General features: G+C 43.9%; 1 protein-coding gene across 1 annotated transcript in view; it reads right to left on the bottom strand.

The window, feature by feature from the left end:
* The window catches only part of FBXW8 (F-box and WD repeat domain containing 8), a 123,548-nt gene that overhangs the window by 65,330 nt on the left and 38,154 nt on the right, over positions 1 to 20,064 (bottom strand). Inside the window, exons 3-4 of the mRNA XM_017529535.2 lie at positions 17,079 to 17,243; positions 13,126 to 13,214 (exon numbers count right to left, since the gene is read on the bottom strand). Coding sequence (XP_017385024.1) covers positions 13,126 to 13,214; positions 17,079 to 17,243 — 254 coding nt within the window. The remainder of the gene's footprint in view (positions 1 to 13,125; positions 13,215 to 17,078; positions 17,244 to 20,064) is intronic.

The following is a 20,064-nucleotide window of genomic DNA, read 5'->3' as shown; positions in this document are numbered from 1 at the left end:
TTTTTTTGAGCAGGGTTTCACTCTGCTGCCCAGGCTAGAGTGCAATGGCACAATTTCGGGTCACTGCAACCTCTGTCTCTTGGATTCATGCGATTCTTCTGCCTCAGCCTCCCGAGTAGCTGGGATTATAGGCACACACCACCATGCCCCACTAGTTTGTTTTTTTAGTGCTTAGTAGAGATGGGGTTTCAGCCCCAGCTGGTCTTGAACTCCTGGCCTCAAGCGATCCACCCACCTCAGCCTCCAAAGTGCTGGGATTACAGGTGTGAGCCATTGCAAATGGCCTCAGGTGGAATTTCTTATGGAGAAGTACTCTGATTCAGGAGTGCTTTGTTTACTAGTAGTACTGCATCCAAATTATTAATCTATAGTAAATACATATACTGCACAGTCCAAAGGCCATTCTGTCACCCCAATTCCCTGGTTGGAGAACTCAGTTCTCTACCTGCAAAGTGGCAACCAGAGAGTGTGCATGTGGGTAAAGAGCCAAACGGGAGAGATGTGCTTTCTGATACTGGCCTGCTGTACCTCTGGGTTGACCACTGATCATCCAGTAAACAGAAACACAAGATGAATGTCCTTAAGCCTGGCAATGTGCAGGCAAGGGCAGATACTGGTATCACTCTGACCAAAGCATGGCCCCTGCCCCCTCGGCTCTCCAGGCCTCAGTCAGCTTACCCTTCTGAATGAGGAGCCCTACACTGGAACACATACCCCAGACCCCATTGTCCTCAAAATACCGAGCTCAGTGTGACACCCTGAGAACAACTCAGGCCATTCTCTGGAGTAAGGCCACTTGCTTCGCTACAGAGACACTGAACAGATGTGACGTGTTTGAATGGCTAGACTGTGCGGGACTAGATTCTGAAGGTTAAATTCTATGTGAAAGGAACTAGCCAATTCAGGAAGATGAGAAGGATGGCAACGTCTTTCAGAAACACAGAGGTTGTATGTGAAAAAAAAAAGTACAGGGAATTCAGGAGATCAGAAGAGTAAGGCACACTGAGAAAGAAGTATATAAACTAGGAAACTGTATTTCCTTCCTGCCAGTCTCTGTCCTTCTGCTTCCTGCTAGCCATGTGTCACACCACGCCAATAGTCTGCACACTGTTCTTGGTGGTGTCCCCCCGCCCCCCGCCCAGGAGACACAGTGGGGAGGCGAGGGTGGAGAGGAAAGATGGTTTAGATGGCCTCAGCTCCAGCCCCCCAGCTCCCTAAACACAAAGAGTTCTGAGCCAAAATGACAGCCAAACAAAGCAGCCTGGAAAAAAGGTGCTTTAGCTGCTGAACCAGACAATAGTAAGCTGTGAAATAGAAACTGTTGAGCCTGCTCCTTACTGAGGGAAAGAGGAGAGAGGGAGGGCAGGAACTCCACGGAGAACAGCACACTATTCATATATGAGGGGCTCCTGGGCAAGCCTTTCTCCCACAGAGGAGGCTGGTCCACTCACACTGGGACTCCACACATCTAAAATCAAACACTTCAGCTCATGGCCAAACTAGCCTGTGTCTGAATTCCTTATTTTTATCAATGGCATCATCAGTCCCAGGTCCCTGGTACAGAAGTAGAGGGGATCCTTCAACAGTGCCATGGCCCACACCCACACCACTATATATGCTCAGGTGCCAAGCTCATTCTGTTCTGCTCATTCCCAGAGAGGCCACCCTGGTCCAAAGCCCCCAACACCTCACACTCACACCCAACTACTACAGACTCCCTGCTTCTGAGCTTCTTCCATTCAATCTTCCCCGCACAAGCCAAGACCTTTAAAACACCTGACTGCACAAATCTTTCTTCTGGAAACACTTTCTCTCTCACATGCCACTGCACCTCACTACCATCTACCTTGATGGCAGCCTGGACGTCTCCTTCATGGCAGTTGTGGGTGTCTATGATCATCTCACTGTTCACCTCCCTACCAGCTTGAAGCTTCTGAGCCCAGGGCTTGGGTTTTGTTCATAGCTGTGCATGCAATGACTAGACAAGTCAGAATAGAATGCGCATGCCACATACCCAGGGAACCCTCTATGAAGTCTTACATCTTAACACCTTATTGAATGAAGTTTCAATTATGGGATCTACTGAAAACCTTCCGCAAACTAGCTTCCACCCCTCTCCCCAGCCTCATCTTCTACTCTCCCTTCACATGAGCCGGTCTCCAGAGAAGCTCCCAAATGCTCTTGTCTCAGAACCCTGATTCCCCGACCCACCTGCCTGCAGTTCCTCACCTCCTCGCCTCCCAGCCCAGTGGGACCGGCCCAGTCTGGGCTGCACATTAAAATTGTCTGGAATGCTTTAAAAAGTCCCGATACAAGCCCGGCGTGGTAACTCATGCCTGTAATCCCAGCACTTTGGGAGGCTGAGGCAAGCAGATCACCTGGGGTCAGAAGTTCGAGACCAGCCTGGCCAACGTAGTAAAACCTTGTCTCTATTAAAAATGCAAAAATTAGCTGGGTGTGGTGCATACCTGTAATCTCAGCTACTTGGGAAGCGGAGGCAGAAGAACCACTTAAACCTGGGAGGTGGAGGTTGCAGTGAGCTGAGATCCTGCCACTGCACTCAAGCCTCCCAGGCCAATTAAATCTGACCATCTTGGGATGGAACCAGGCATCAATGTTTTCAATACACAGTCAAGACTGAGAACCACCAACCCAGCCCAATCCTACCAATCCCTCAAGGTCTAACACAGGCGCTCCCCTCCTCCATGAAGCCTGAAGCTTTCTGCCTCTACTACGCCCTTTATCTGATGAAACAGCTTTTATGACTACGGCCCATCTGCACTGATCGTCTCCTCAACTTGACTGTAAAGTCTTCAAGAAGGCCCTATTGCAATGCCACAGCCTCCATCACACTGTCTTATGCAGGTTTAACAATAAATAAATGGTTATTGAAAGGGGGTGTTCACAGGTAACAACCTGACTGGTTTGAGGGATACCTCTTTATTTCCACTGCCTACCTTCCAGTGGTAATGATTAATGAAACACCCAGAATACACACACTGATGTCCATTAGACGGCTTCCGTTTATTTCCAAACTGATTGAAAACTGTAAAACATGGGATAAGCTAAATTATTTGAATAAACGTGACATTTTCCATATATCTATTTAATTAACTTCATTCTTCATGATCAAAAGGTATGATAATAACATAAATGTTTTGCTGCAAAATGACTCAGGCAGTAAGATATAAAAGCCTCTACATCTCCTGTATTGACAGGAACTGAGACTAAATATCCTACTGCAGCAGGTACTGCATTATGACTCAGCAGCGGACTCTCGAATCTAACACAAGTGAAAGCCACGAGAGCATGGGAGGCAGCCTCCGTGCTAATGAACTTGTGCTAAAGAAACAGACATTTTTGGAAGGGTAAAACACTGGTTGGGGCAGAGGGACCTGGACCAAGCCCTAAATGTGATCTAAAAGTGCTTAACAACGTTGGCCAGGAGAAGCAAGAACAGATAACGAATGGAGGTAGGGAAAAAGGCTGATCTTTCTCCAGAGCTCCAGATGTCTTTATCGCTGCCTAATGACAATTACACTCAACCAATTAAGACGCCACGATGACAGTTGCATTGTCAGTAAGCCTTTGGACCCCAATGTTGATGGCTCTCTAATTAGTGTCTGTGCAAAGTACAACTGCAACTAATACACAAGCTGATGTAAGAACACTCAGGAAAAACTGAAGAAGAAAGAAGCCTTTTCCAATGAGGATATGCCCAGCCCAGGGAAGCTGTGTGCTTTCCCAGTCTTTTCTATACTTGGCAAGGTTGAGTTTACCTCTAAATAAATAGGTCAGAGACCATAGCTGATTTTTTGTTGAAAGAATGGGAATAGAGCCTCTCTCAAGCTCTGCATGCCAGAGCGACTGCCAATTTAAAATGATTTACCACCAAAGAGTTTTCATTAACCAGTAAGTTTCTGAATAGGCAGACTACTTATTTGAACCAAGGGACTAGAAGAATAGGAAGGAAGAAATACCGTATATCTAAAAACAACCTTTCTTCTTCATAAGTATCCAGCAGCACTTTTTTGCTTCCATGTGTCAGCTCTTATTTGCTAAAAACAAAATTTTGTAAGGCCCTTCCTAGGAAGCTAGGGGGTTGTTTTGATTTAAGAATGCTGAGAAGTAAGGTTAAGTGACTTACCCAGGGTCACAAGAAACATTTTAGAGGCACAGCTGGGATCAAAATGTTTCCTAGGATTTTCCTCAATCACTGCTTAGCCAACAAGCCACTCTGCCTCCTCAGATGACACTGTCTTTAAAACAAATACTGCTTTTAAGAACCATTCCAATTTAAGTGCAATATAAGGAATTTATTGTTTTCAATATTGTGACTCAGGTTTGCAGGACACAGCCCCTGACCCTAACCCATCAATTCGACCACTGAATTGCAAGTGGAAGGTGAAAAGCCAACAGAAAAGGCTCAGCAGGCGGGGAGCAGGACTGTGGGCTGAGCAGATGCAACCTGTGCCTCCCATGCGTGCTTCCAGAGGATGCGGGAGAACACATGGAACCGTTAGTAAGACTTCTCTCTCTACAGGCTCATACACGAACAGCCACTCCCAAACCAAGCCACGCTTCTATTCTGATCAGGCACCCAGAGCAGCCAAGAGAGGCCCTGTTATGAGGCTTCGAGCCAGGAACAGCAAATGGTTTCATTTGTGTGTGGCTGCCTAGAGCCCTGTGTTGAGAAGGATTCTGAAGCTGTGTTTCATCCAGCTTACCAGAAACACAAATGCAGTAATGGGTTATTCGTCATCACTACTGGTTGGGGAGTGGGGAGGGCAGCATCTCTGCCCCATATGAAACCCTACCTGGCCAAGTCCTAGTCGTCCTTCTGGATTCAGGTGAAAAGTTGTTTCCAAGGAGGAAGTTAGCCTGATGCTGACCCTGTATGAGATGCCTCTCCCTAGCATGTTATGGCGCCATGCTCCTCCCAACCCTAACACCTCCCACAATGAAAACACCAGTAACTGGATCCCCTGATCCCCTGCCGGCCTATAAACTTCCCATGAGCAAGGGGGCTGTGTGTGGTATTCATCCATGCTTAGTGGATGCTGATGGAATGAATGAATCTACTGACTTAAACCTGAAGATGGAAGTGGTTTAAAGCCTACTGAGCAATCAGGCAGAGACTCCTAAAACTGCAGTGTCCACATTTCAAGAAACATTCATGCCCTTAGCATGTAAAGGTTTGAAGAACTATTCACTTGCTCCATGCTTTCTTCAATAATACCAAGGAATACCAATCAAAAAAAAGCAAGAGTATTTACTATTTTCCACGAAACATGGCAGGGTTGTATTATGCAATTAACAAAATAATTCAATCCCACAGTGCAGAGTCCTTCTGTGGAAATGCACTACAACAAACATCAAGTGGGGCTTAAGACGCATCAATTGAAAAATAATGAACGTCTTAATGGACCTTACGAGATACATGCACTACACACTTAAAACTGTTTTCCATACATCTTGGTTAATCACAATCAATAGAGTCAGAGTCAATGATGATTATGCAGAGTTATTGTAGCTGTGGCCCTTCCCATTATTCCTTGGAGAACCAGAGATGGATAAATGCAGTCATGAGTTCACCAGTATTTATTAAGGATATTCTGGAGCTCCTTCATTAAAGATATAACAAATGTAATGCTCTCCTCTACTTACTTATCAATATCTTACCTCAGACTTATTTACCAGAAGAGCATGTATACCTCACAGTAGAAAATAAATAAATTTAAAAGTATTTTTAAAAAGAGGTCCCTAACGGGTAATGATCGAATTCCTTATGGGAAACAGTCCAATGTCACAATCAGCAGCAGCAGAAAATCTACACAAAACAAGGTTTAAAGGAAAACCGTCAGGGGAACAAGTGTTTTTAAAAAGGAGAAAGATGGAAAGCACATCCTTAGTAAGTATATTCGGGCAACATTTATCTCACACCACCTTATACCTATGTTATTTACGAAGCGTCTGTTATCTCAACAGCCCCAAAGTAATCCATAAGCAGAATCTATTTTTTACACATTCATATAAAACTAGGAGAGTGTTGGAAACATCATCCTTGAGGGCTTCAGTTCCTGAATAGAAAATATTTTTAAATCCAGGGCAAATATATACTATTTCACATTAAAGCTACTATTCAGATTTTGTCATGGTACACAGTCGATAAAAACGTCCTTTTCTTTAAAAAAAAATTTTTTTTGAGACAGTCTCTGTCACCAGGCTGGAATGCAGTGGGAATGAAATTGGCTCACTGCAACTTCCACCTCCCAGGTTCAGGTAATTCTTGTGCCTCAGCCACCTAAGTAGCTGGGATTACAGGTGTGCACCACCATGTCCGGCTAATTTTTATATTTTTGGTAGGCAGGCGGTTTCGCCATGTTGGCCAGGCTGGTCTCGAACTCCTGGCCGCAAGTGATCCACCTGCCTTGGCTTCCCAAAGTGCTAGGATTACAGGCATGCCACTGTGCTCAGCTAATAATAAGGTACATCTTTAATTACTAGAAAAAGTAGAGGACAATGTGGCTAAAAGCAAGTTATTTCAAGTTACCTTAGCTGACTTTATTTTTTTTTTGTTTTTTTGAGATGGAGTCTCACTCTGGGGGGCAGTGGTACGATCTCGGCTCACTGCAGCCTCTGCCTCCCGGGTTCAAGTGATTGTCCTGACTCAGCCTCCCGAGTAGCTAGGATCACGTGCATGCACCACCACACCCGGTTGATTTTTGTATTGTTAGTAGAGACAGGGTTTCAACATGTTGGCCAGTCTGGTCTTGAACTGCTGACCCTAAGTGGCCCACCCACCTGGGCCTCCCAAAGTGCTGGGAATACAGGCATGAACCACAGTGCCCAGCCTGCTTAAAATGATATTTTCCAATACTTCTTAATTGTAAAACAATGATACAATTCCACTGAAGGGCCAACAGGCAAACTGAACCAACCACAGATTCAGACACCAATTTTTACATACATAAATTGGAAGCTCCAATTTTTGCTTCCTGTCTACAAAGAACTGGAAACCCTCTCACTCTGATGCCAGGTTGTATGGACCAGGCTAAGAAAAATAAAAACACATTTAAATCAGGTCATGTCTGGCAGCTGAAGCAGCAGTCAGAGATCACTTGGTTGCTAGAGAGGTATGGGCAGTTTGTTTTGTATCTCCTTGGGCACACTTGCCTCGAAAGGAATGAGACAAAAATGGGACAATTGAGTGTTTTTAGGGAAAGAAGAGAGCTAATATTTTGCAACATTAAATGATACAGTTCTCCTTCCAACCACACTTGGCAGGGGAGAAACACGGATACATAGTGCTGTACCTTCCAGTAAAGACAGGAACTATATGCTACAAAGGCAGAAATCAGGGGACAAAATGTTTAGGAGTAATGGAAAAAACCTCAATACAAACCGGGTGCTTGATGTTTTTTTAAAACCAAAAGGGGAAAAATGTCCTCTCATGTGAATAGAAAAGTGTTTTCTTATGCCGGCTAGAATACGTTAACCTTACGAATCTCAAGTAACAATTGAGGAGGGAGTTTATTCCAAAACACCATCATACTCCTGGGCATCTGATAAAAGCTTCTGGTGAGCTAACAGCTTAATGGTTAGCAGAGCTGGCACAAGGCCTCCATGGAGCTCCTGGTTCTACCTGGGATATCTCCTTCACTAGATGGCTCTCCTTCACTACTTATGGCAAACGAAAACTAGCCCTGCACCTCGGGTTTTATACTGTGACCTTTCTGAACTCGTGATGTCATCTGTTTGCAGCACTCAACTTCTAGAGGGCAACTGGGGAGAAGGAGAACAGTCCAAGCATCACAAAACAGAACAGGGATGTGTCCACATCCCCCTTTCTTCTATTCTTTCTCCTCCAGGATAAACATCTAATTTTTAAAACATTCTAAAATTCTAAGAGCTGTTACCACAATAAATCAAAGAAACAAACAAAAGGCACGTTGCGATCAACTAACTTTCCAACCTCTCTGCTAAAACACAAGGGAAACACACATGAAACCTCGCTAGCGTTTCAGGAGGTCCAGCAGATGAGAGAAAAATGCAGACAGGTGCTGAACTTTGAAAGAAAGACAGGTGACTGATTCTGTAGAGACTGATGACTTTTGAACACAAATTTTTCTCAAATTAAAGAAATGAGAACTTTTCACTGAAAAAGGAATGTAAAAGTTGCGTCTGAATGGCTCAGCTGCAGCTGAAAGCCGTCCACTTATCTCTCCAACAAAGAAAACAACTGCTGCAGGTCTTTCCTGGGCTGCTGCATATCCCCGCTAAGTGGTCAAGTGACAGCAGAGAAAGGCAAGAGCCAGGGCCAGAGAAGGTGCTCACAGAGATAATGGAAGCCCAGAGAGCGTCGGTCGCCAAAGGGGAGTTTACCTCCCTTACACACTTGCTGCAAAGCTTCCTGGGTCCCGGGAATGATGTTAGATTCTGAGGGCACCAAGATGCTTAATACATGGCCCCACCATTTCAAGAGGGGAAAGCCAACAGGACTGAATGCTGCCAAGAGGCTGGAGAGGACGGGCCAAGAAAAGGCCATTGGTTTGTTGACCAAAAGATCACAGTTGACCTCTGAGAATGCAGCGCAGTGGAAGGGCTGGGATGGAGCCAGCTGGAGGGAGGTTAGACAGGGAGGAAGGAAGGGAGGCAGGAGACGTGGGCTCTCATTATGTACAGCACTGACAGGAAGATGGTAGGAATGGTTTGGAGACTTCAAGTCAAAGGTTAGACTGGAAAAGAGCTGAGGGCTACAAAAGCATGTTTAAATAATTTATTAATCTGGAAAATAATAAAAATTCATTCCCCTAAATGCAGTAATTCTGCTTATAGGGCTCTAGCCTAGGAAAATTATCAGGAATGCAAGATTAGGAGAGAATGATGAAAGAACTTTAACTCTTTATTTTATACACTTACATAGAATTTCAGGTTTCTACAGTAGCATGTGTCTAATCCTTTTAAAATAAAGATTTGTAGTGCTAAAAGGGAGAAAAATTTGCAGACATCTATACATAAAATATTCGTAACATACATATAACAAAACACAGGAAATGACCTTAATGTCCACTATTAGGGGAATACATAGGAAAATTCGGATGTAATTATTCAAAGTGTTTTTGCAACAAGTCAAAGAAAGTAATGAAAAATATACAACCTGAAAAAAATTCATCAGTTTGGTGAGGGAAAAAAGCCACAAATGTAACAAAGGCTATAATTGCACTATGAAAAAACATGCATAGAAAAACAGACTGAAAACCAAACCGGACACATGGGAGACCTTAATAAAGGCTGTGTTCCAACCTAGAATTTGAGTGGCTTTCTCTGCTCTACTTTCTAACATGGCCGCAAAATAACATGATTTTACCACCGCTTTTCTTTTTAAATAGACACATCCCATGAAAGAAAAACCAAAATGACGCTGTAACAGCCAAGGCTTCAGAGTAGCAAATGGGGCCTGGAGACAGCAGCCTAAGCACCCAGCCCCGCCTGTGGATGCTGCAGAAACACAGCAGAGTGGCTTGCACACTCAGCCTGGCCCTGAGCCTCCCTCCGCCACCTCACCCAAGAGGAGGGTCTGGGAAAGGATCATCTCTAAAGTTCCTTCCAGGTTTAAAAGTGTATGATTCCAGGTTGAGAAGAGTGACGTGCATTTCTCTAGTTTCCCACAAAACACAGTATACCAGTGGTGGGGGGCAAGGGAAGTCTGTGTATTCAGTTTTATTGCTTACTCCATATAAAACAGTATGCATTTAATGAAATCTTACTTACTACTCAAGAGTTTTAAAAAGTGCTTACCTGTAATCCCAGTACATTGGAAGGCCAAGGTGGGCAGACTGCTTGAAGCCAGGGGTTTGAGACCAGCCTGGCCAACAATCCTGTCTCTACTAAAAATACAAAAATTAGCTGGGCATGGTGGCCTGTAATCCCAACTACTCGGGAGGCTGAGACAGGAGAATCGCTTGAATCCGGGAGGCAGAGGTTGCAGGGAGCCGAGATCACACCACTGCACTACAGCCTAGGCAACAGAGTGAGACTGTATCTCAAAAAAATAAAGATTTAAATTTAAATTTAAAAACATGCTTACAAATTGCTGGAAAAAAATCCAGTACATGGCTGTAAAGTTAAATATTATTTCCAAGTAAAATAATAATATAAAACAAAACTGTTTCAGAGAACCGGCGAGGCCACATGCTGAGCTGCCCTGTCAGCGGCAGACGGTCCCTTCTCTAGGAGTTCTGAGAAGAGTGGACACCGGGCTACAGTGCTAGAGAACCTCTTGGAGGAGACAGGACTGGAGTAGGCCTTAAAGAATGGGTTCTGGGTTTCTTTTTGAGTTGATGAAAATGCTCTGGAATTAGATAATGGTGTTGGTTGCACAATCTTGTAAATTTACTAAAAAAAAAAAATCACTGAATTATACAATTTGAAAGAGTGAATTTTATGGCATGTGAATTATACAGTCATGTGTCACTTAACGACAGAGATACATTCTGAAAAACGCATCCTTTGGCAAGTTTATCATCGTGCAAACATCATAGAGTGTTCTAACACAAACCAGATGGCAGCCAGGGTACATGAATGGCCAGTATCATGTATGGGGCCCATCACTGATTTAAACGCTGTTATGCAGCATATGACTGTATCTCAACTAAAAAAATGATGCAGTCAGAGGTAACTAAATAAAACAGTGTGGAAAACCAAAGGTACCCTTGACAAGAGTAATAAGGAAAAAGGTAGCTTGGAAAGAAATGTCAAATAACTCCGAATGTGAGGAAAAGTTAACTGGAAATTATTTGTAAGACTGTAGGGTAAACAAAGACTCATGGACAAAAGGGTGAATAATCAAACGCTTTGGGAAAAACGTCTGTTTCCCCACTGGAAAAACAAGCCTCAGGTAGGCAGGGGCCAGGTCCTGTTCACATGATGGGTATTTGAGTGTCAAATGCGTTTATGAAAGAGTGACTATTTTCAGATTTCGCTGGTTTAAGTAAAAAGAAGACTGGGGAAGAACCAAGACTGGGTCCATCATGAGGTTCACTGCAATAAATATCAATCTGGGCCTATGCAACATTGCCCCAAACTAGGAACACTGACACAGAAAGCTGAAAAGGTGAGAAGAGACTCTGCAGCAGTCTTTGCTCTCCATCAACGATGTGAAACGTACCTACTGGGTGTAAATGCAAAAATCCTTCATAGTTTAGCTCTAGGCACCTAAAACTAAGTCTCTGAACAGACTCCACTTGTGCAAAAGAAAGAGAAAAAGGAAGAAAAGAAAGAAAATCAGAGAAACACAAGGTAAGTACAAGAGAAAGAAGGGGTGAGATGGCCACTGTCTCTTTAAGAAGCTCCTTGGAGATACATAACTGTAGAAAGCCTGGCGAATTCAACATTGATTGGGAATGAGGTAACCACAAACACCGCTGTCTCAAATGAAAAGGGATTCAAGATCTGACCCAGAAAACAAGCATCGCAACCACCAGATAAAATTTTAATGATAAACACAAGATGCTCTACATACAAGCAAGAGTGAAGTCTCTCATGGTAAGCCATCAGTGTAAGGTTTTCTTAGAAAGAGGAGCCGCAAGGAGCCTCTCTGACCCACAGATCAAGTTTCACCCTATTGATCCGCAGAACTCGGCCATCATTTTGCTCTGTGCTGGCACGATCTGTAATGCTGAACAGACCCCGAGGGAACAGAGAAGCGGAGAAAGAAGGACTGGCATCTGGACTCGTAGGGGGCCTGCCCTTCGGGAGCTCCACAGAAGAAATTCATAATTGGCTTTGAGATGAAAGGTTCTCCTTTATTTTTAAGTTCTTTTGCGACTCCTTCAGTCTAGTTTCAGCATTCTCAAGTGTCTTCTGACACTCTAGGCAGAGATCCCTTTAAGCTGGAATGATCTAAGTACCTTTTGGAGTTCCCACCAAATTGTAGCATTTGTGGGTAGAAAGGAGCTGCGTATCAGGTGATTGTAGGCCCACATTTTGGCAATTAGGTAGAGAAGTCCAACGTGCACTGATAACGTAATGGACAGGACTGCAGGTATCTGAACCATCCATCTTTCTACAACTAGTTCAGCAGCACTCCCAAGAAGGACTTTCACGTCTAAATCATAGCCAGGAAAACAGAAGCTGAGGAAAAGCATTCCTCCTGGGTACATCTTGTTTAAAGCAGAAATACTTTTTTCATAGGCACTGCGTACCACAAAATATTAAAATAAACCGACTATTTGGGATTTCTATTCAAAAGGTGTTCTTTAAGGAATGCTGTTTAAGGAAAGATTTTCCTTTAGAGAAAAGTACTCCTCTACCACTGAGTTTTCAAGGCCAAGGTTGGTTTTCTTTTCCCTAGGCAGGAACTTCCCTGAATCATCTCATTCCATATCTGGGCCAGACTCAAAAACTTAAGTGTTCTGGTCTCTACTTTATGGCATGAAGTATACAATCTGAGGCTGTAGTTCACGACATATTCCTAAACCAAAAGGAAAACTGATCTTCTTATTGTACAGTAAATAAATATATAAATGTACCTCTGTAGCAAAATAGGAAGACTTCATCAAAGTGGTTTTTAGGACAGAAGCTGAAGGAATTTACAGAAGCTAAAATTAAATTTCTTGGCCATGGAGACTAATAAAAAAAAAAAACCTATTTCAGGACAACTTAAGTAACAAAGACAAACTATACGGTGGGGAAGGAAGATTATGTGCGGTCACAGCCCTTCCTCACAATAAGGGTTTCAGAAAAAGAGAATGAGAACAGGGCCTGTCTGTGCCAACACTTATTATTTTTGCTTGACTTTTTTATGTCTTCATAAAATACAAACTGTTTGCCTTAATGAAAATCTCACATAACATGCCACAAGAGTGATTTAAAAGCTGGGAAAGACATATTGAGACAAATGGATCACAGATCCGCTCCGCACCATGTGCTTCTCACCCTTGCTGCAGCGCTCCCACGTCCTCAGGAACAGAATCACGAAGACTCTCCCTCCTCCACATGGGCTGTAACTGAGGGAGGTACATGCTCTCAAGGGAAGCTAAGGTCACTGCTGCTTAGAGAGTGGTACGTGAAAAATGAAAGACTTTCAGATGCAGAGCACTCAGCAGAAACAGTTTTGCTTACCCAGCAATGACCACACCATTGTGAGAATGCACATCACACAAAACCGCGTCAGGAATGTGCTCCAGCTCGCTCACGGCACCTTTGCGGCTCTGCATGAAGAAAAGGGATGCAGTTTAGACTATTCTTGGGACAGCCCGAAAGCCAAGCATTGTGCTTTCACCTACTTTCCACAGCATTTCTCTATAGCATGGACAGCACTGCATACAAAGTTCTGTGGGCATTCAAAAGGACAATGATGATGCCTAATATGCTAGGCTGTTAAGCATGTGCGAGCTACCACATATCCCAAAGGCACTAACTCGAGGACACGGGCTGTGTGAGACTCTGCCCCTGTCCTCCAGGAGGTTACAGAATAGAAAGGAAATATGTGCTCACCAATAACTACCATCCACAGTAGGTGGGCACGTATCTGCCAGGAGTGGTGAGTATCTAAAGAAGCTTATAAAGTATTGAAAAAGTTCAGTGCAGCAGAGAGAAAGTATTACATGATACCTTACCTGTTAACTCTTACAAGGACTCTCAGAATAAAATGCAAAATTGTATACAAATAGATAAAAGATCAGGATAAGGAAAGGAAAAGAGGTGATACTATTTCTAATTGAGAGGTCAGAGGTTTCATAGAAATGGTATTTAAAGGAAACTCTAAGCCAGGCACAGTGGCTCATGCCTGTAATCCCAGCACTTTGGGAGGCAGAGGCAGGAAGATCACTTGAGCCCAGAAGTTTCAGACCAACATAGGGCGACCCCATCTCTGCAAAAAATTTAAAAGGTAGTCAAGTGTAGTGGCATGCACCTGTATTCCCAGCTATCTGAGAGGGTGAGGCAGGAGGATCACTTGAGTCCAGGAGCTTAAGGCTGCAGTGAGCTACAACTGCAACACTGTACTTCAGCCTGAACAAGAGTGAGAACCTATCTCTAAAAAAATTAAAAATTAAACTGAATTAAAATGAAGGGAATCTAAATGGATAAAAAGTATTTACAGGTGGGAAGTTGGGAAAAGTTAAGCCACAAAGCATGAATAAAGGTATTCAAGAATCCCATAATTTCAACTTTACCAAACTGGGACAAGAACTAGAAATAGCGCAAGTGCCCAGCACAGTTCTTAACATACAGACAGTGTCCAATAAGTGGTAGCCATTATTATTATTTCTACTAATAGGAAAAAGATGACATCATTCCATTAAAATACACATTTATTAAGCACCTAGACTCCAGAAACTGAGCAAAGTAATTTGCATGATGGTCTTAACTTAATCCAAGGAATGAGTCTAAGTCTGAGAGGCGAAACTGGACACATCCACATGGAGCCGTCCTGCAAGTGGACATATGGGGAGGAATGGCAATGAGCTGGGCATCGGCTGTGTGAGGGCCACAGCCAAGGGTACAATAACAGAAAAGCTCTTGTGAGGGAAAAGGTATTGAAAGGAAAAGAAAGGGCCTAAGATGAAAACCTGCATTTATGCAAACACCAGGAGAAGGAACACTATGGCCACCACAACCAGTTTACCAAATCATTTCAGGTTGGCTCTGAACTGCACTTCCAGGTAAGTTCACGCATTTACAGGTCATTCCCTTTGTGGAGGTACCTGAGAACCCTGGGTCCCTTCTAGGGTCTCCCCAGACACTGACTTTTGAGGTATCAAACCAAATCGCCTGCCTAACCCATCCTGAAGTCGAGCACGCATAGCACAGAACCCTGCATCTGTGTGCAGAGGCCTACGCGCTCCTACAGCCAACCTCGCCTGAGCGCACAGCGTGGAACAGGCTCTGCAGGAGGAGTGGCAGACGTGTGATGACAGTCATCCTCACCAGGATGCCATGAGCAGTGCCACTCCTAGCCCCACTCTAGAGATGAGAAAATGGAGGCAGACAAAAGTAGAACAACTTGCCCTAATACTGCCTTTCTTTTTTTTCTTTTTAAGACGGGGTTTCACCATGTTGGCCAGGCTGGTTTCAAACACCTGACCAAGTGATCCACCCACCTCAGCCTCCCAAAGTGCTGGGATTACAGGAGTGAGCCACCGTGCCTGGCCGCCTTTCATGTTTTGATAAGGCTTTCTTTCACTCCAGAATTTCGGTAAGATTCCTATCATTACATTTAATGAAAGATACATCATTTAAAATTTCACTCCTGGAATTCTCCTTGTTAACAGTGTCAGGATATGGAGCTGAGACGCTCCAAACAGAAGTCTCCCTCATGTTTAATTCAGCCTGCAGTCCGCTCTACTCCATCAACAACCAGGTAGTGAGTACTTACCTAACAGATGACTTTGTGTTCATTAGAAATAAATAATAAATAGACATTCAGTTAGACTATACATAACTTGTAAAGTGTTACTAAGCGCCAGATGCTAGGTGGTGGGTCTTTAAAACATCTTCACTTCTGTCACCTCCAGACCCAATGAGGACATACCTGTCCCCTTCCCTTGCTTTATCACCAAAGAGGAAGCAAAAAACACACAGCTGCTGCTTTTCTCTATCAGGGTCTGATATCTTTGAATTCAAGCCTGGGGACACCAAATATCTCCAACTCTCCTGCCTGTAATCTCAGAAGCATCCCTCCTTTCTGGAGAGAAGGGCCCTGTTAATACTCAGCTCTCAAGCTTTTCTTCAATCACAGCCCCTCCCACCAGGGTTAGACCCTCTGCTTTCTGGCCCCTTGTTTGTCTGGGCAGCTTTCTTTGTCACATCTTTCTGCCTGTGTCCATTACATGCACCTACCCAGGCACACAGGCAAAAGGAAACAGGGGCTTCCTCCAGATGAGTTTATTACCTTAGGTGAATAGAAACAGGCACTGTGGGCCAGCATGACTCAGCTTAGCGGTGGTGCCTTAATGGTCTAAGAAAGGATAGCCACACTAACCCTCAGAACAGTGGTTCTGGACTTGGGGGGTTTGACCCCCAGGGGACATCCAGCAATGTCTACAGACATTTCTAGTTGTCATGACTTGGGGGAGGAGGAGAATGCTACTGGCGTCTAATGGGGAGAGGCCAGAGATACTGCTCAACACCCTGCAATGCACAGGACAGCCCCCCACAAAAAGAATTATCTGGCCCCAAATGTCACTAGTGCTGCAGTTGAGAACCCCTGAATTAGAGAGACATCGCTCTTATTGACTTTGCCAGAAACCGAGTGAACCTTCCCAGATCAAGCGTATCGGTCACTAATCAGGTTAGGAGATGACTAGGGACAGACAGGCACATAGGCAATATGTCACTATCAGTAATGCACAAAAGCTCGTTAATCTCAAAGTCTATTAGGATTGACCTTTATGGGAGGAAAGAGAATGGTTCCATACCTTCTCTACCACTGAATCTCCAGCCTCTCAGGTGGGAAAGAAACACTGTCACCACGCTGCTGCCTCGTCATGCCTTGAACAGCTTTATGTAACAAGGCTCTTGACAGTTACCTCCTATGGAAACACTTCACTGTGCACATTCTTAGCTGTGATCTAATATTTCTGTAGAGACTCCGAAGTGATAAATGTTATGGAAGCACGCCAGTAGGTTACGTGAGGGAAAAGAAGACCGTGCTTAGGATGTTTCATCATCTCCCTCTTACATTTACTGGAAATGGCATTTTCAGCTTCTCTTTTGTATGCAGGTAGTGCTTTTGCTTTCCGGGTCCTTCCGGAGAGTCCGTGACAGTGAAAGGGACTTCACAGAGCACTCCTCTGACCATCCTAATATCAGAGAGGAAGAGGCTGGTAACCCAATCTCACCCTTCCTCTCCTGCAGAATAAGAGGATGATCCCAAATTTTGAAGCTGAAAATGGAGGCCGATCATATAATGGGGAACAAAGTGGGCAACAAGTCACCAACAGCTGAAGGGGCAGCTCAGCGGACCCCCTCCCTTCACTGTTGGGAATTAATCTCAGGCTATGTGCGAGAGCTTGGATTCCCACGTCCTTGCAGGCTATTCTTTCCCAGGTAATTAGACTGGCCACTCCCACCTTCCAGTTGGTTCGTAACATGTGTTCCTTGGCTTGGCATTCTTGGAAGATGAGCTTCCAGCAAGAATAGTCGGAGATGCTGCTATCCGGAAGGTGCCCTTCCTGCTGGCACAGCCTGTACCACAGCACCTCATCCTCTGCAATCACCTTCCACGTCCTGCTCACCTAAAACAGCAGAAGTGACACAAATGTCAAATTCTGCAATTAGAGAAGCCCCTTTTCATCCAAAAATCAATCAACACCTATATTATTGCCTGGGTTTATGGCAGGATAAAATGTCTCATTAACAAAACACTCTGAGGTGAAAAAAATATACAAGCAAATGTTTCCAGTTTTATCTTTCAAGATTTCAAAATTGTTGTACCACCATGTAATATCACATTTTAGACTACTCGGTTAAATTGTAATCTAACAAATAAGAGAAGAAAACACACAAATACATAAAATGCAAAAACTACAAACTTTCATGTGGTAATTAGCTATATAATCATACAGAGCTTTTCAGAACAGAATCTCTTTACTTTTGACAAACAGCACTTGTATTGCCACCTTATAGAATTGAAAATTGATGGCCTCTGAAATCAAAGGCTGTCATAAAATTACCCATAACCAAGCTCCTGGTCATGTAAAAAATTCTAATTTAAATTGCATGTGAGAATTTAGATTTTAAATATACATATATTTAACTGAAAACTCAAGCCATTAGCCAGGACGGTAAGATCAGATTTAGAAAAATTAATGTTATGTCTGGCCTGACTTTCAAATCCCAACAGTATCCAGAGGAAATGGCCATTTTAACTATTAGCACTTTGTTTTCCAACACTAATTTAGGGGAACAATGGATTTACTTCATCATAGGATAATGTGCAAAGTTGGCCAGACTGCAAAAGATGGCCTCTGTTGGCAGATGGGACACTGATCCAGCAGATCAGCATGATTCAGGTCTGCAGAGCATTCTGGGAATGCGGGATCAAGTGCCTGATGCTTTCTGTCCATCCAAAAGTTGAGACTCGGTTCTAATGAAGAGTGGTGACCAGTAGGTTACAGTACACTGTCCTCTTTAACGCTCCCTTAGGGCCACTTCAAGACTCAGAGACAGAGACAGGAAGAAGGAAAATGAGAGAAAGTAGAGACCAGACTCTTACTGCACAAAGGGCCTCGGCTGATGAAGCAATGACAGAGTTAGCTTTCGGGATGGCAGAGTAAAGACCTCCAAAGACCTGCTCCTCCATAATGGCAGTAAGAATTCTGCCAAAAATGATCACAATCAACTTTTTCAGAATCTGGAAAGTAATAAAAGGATTGCAACATTCTGAGGAGCATTCATCCAAGAAAAGTGGCTGAATGTCAGTAAGACCAGTGACGTCTGAGTTGTTTTCATGTGTGCTAATTCAGTTTCCTTCTCCAGCTCCAGGACTGCTTAAAAATCAACAGCCTCATGAAGATGGCAGCTGTAAAAAAGCAGCAGGCTGGCAGCCATTAGAGAGGCCACATAAGTTTAGAGCTCCCCCAAAATCAAATCCCCAGAGAACTGTCACCATTTGACCCGGCTGGCAGCTTGCCAGAAAGCTCTGTTCTCAAGGTTTCTCTTTATCTAACCTGGCTGAGCACTCTCTCTGTCCTATCTCCAGGGCATTTGCCCAAAACAGTAAGCGGAAACTACTTAACTCTGCAGCTGCCTGGAGTGGCATTGTCAGCTGGGGCTAACAAGAGGCTGACCAAAAAGCTTGAAAGAAAAAGCTGAAAAAAGGGAGGTCCACAGGGGGCTCTGAAAGGCTCTAATATATTCCAGGGAGTCTGGAATGCCATATGAATGCACAGGGCTGTGTGTGTGCCCAGGAAAGACCTGAGAAGGTCCTAACCTCTCCCCTCTGGCTGACCCTGAGGCTCTGCACAAGCAGGAAGTGAAGGCTAAGGCAGAGCTGTAAGCTGCTAGAATGGTGAGGCAGTACCCCAATATACAGAAAGCACCTCAGCAAAGGCTGGGAGACTTACTGCTTCAATGGATTTAAGGAAATCTCCATTTGATCACTAGCTAACCACTAAGCTAACCAACCAGAGACTTCAGTAGCTGCACATAACAAAGAAAAAAAATTAGAGAATTAGTCCAGAGAAGTCACTAAACAAACGGTAGCAACAACAAAAATAACAACAGCAATAACAACAAATTCTGCAGAGAGAGAAAGATTTTATTTCCAGAGTTTCCATCATTTAAAATGTCCAGTTTTTAATAAAATTATAAAAACATGCAAAGAAGCAAGGAAGTAGGGCCCATACACAGGGAAAACAGCACTCCACAGGAGCTATCCCTAAGAAAGTCCAGACACTAGACTCACTAAAGAGAGACTTTAAATAAGCTATTATAAAAATGTTCAAAATACTAAAAGAAAGCATGTCTAAAGAAATAAAATAAAGTAGAAGAACAATGTCTTACTAAACAGAAGATACTGATAAAGAGACAGAAATTATCTGTTAAAAAAAAATAGGACTTAGGAGGATGCAAGATGGCCGAACAGGAACAGCTCTGGAGCGCAGTTCCCATCAAAAACAATGCAGAGGGTGAGTGATCACCGCATTTCCAAAGAAGTCATTACTGCCCACAGACCAGGAGATTCCCAGGGTGAAAAGCACCACGAGTTTCCAGCATGGCTGCTTCAGGTGGCACAGCGGGTCTCCACATAAAAACTCACACAAATCTGGGAGGCCGTTTCAACTGGCGCCTGGAACGCCTGGGAGACAGAGCCGCCCATTCAACTGAAAAAAAGGGGGCTGAAACAGGGAGCCAGGTGATCTGGCTCAGCGAGTCCCACCCCCACAAAGACCAGCAATCTGAAATGCTCTGGATTGAGAGTTTTGCAGCAAGCACAGCTGGACCCAGGACAGTCCAGTCCAGCTCTGAGTGGGGAAGGGTTTTATCCGCCATTACTGAGGCAGTCCACCATTACTGAGACAGACCACCATTACTGAGGCAGTTCTAACTATACCT

Source organism: Cebus imitator, unplaced genomic scaffold, assembly GCF_001604975.1.
Source record: "Cebus imitator isolate Cc_AM_T3 unplaced genomic scaffold, Cebus_imitator-1.0 Scaffold59, whole genome shotgun sequence".
NCBI lineage: Eukaryota > Metazoa > Chordata > Mammalia > Primates > Cebidae > Cebus > Cebus imitator.
The sequence above is the reverse complement of the archived record's forward strand: the minus strand, read 5'-3'. Positions and strand labels throughout refer to the sequence as shown.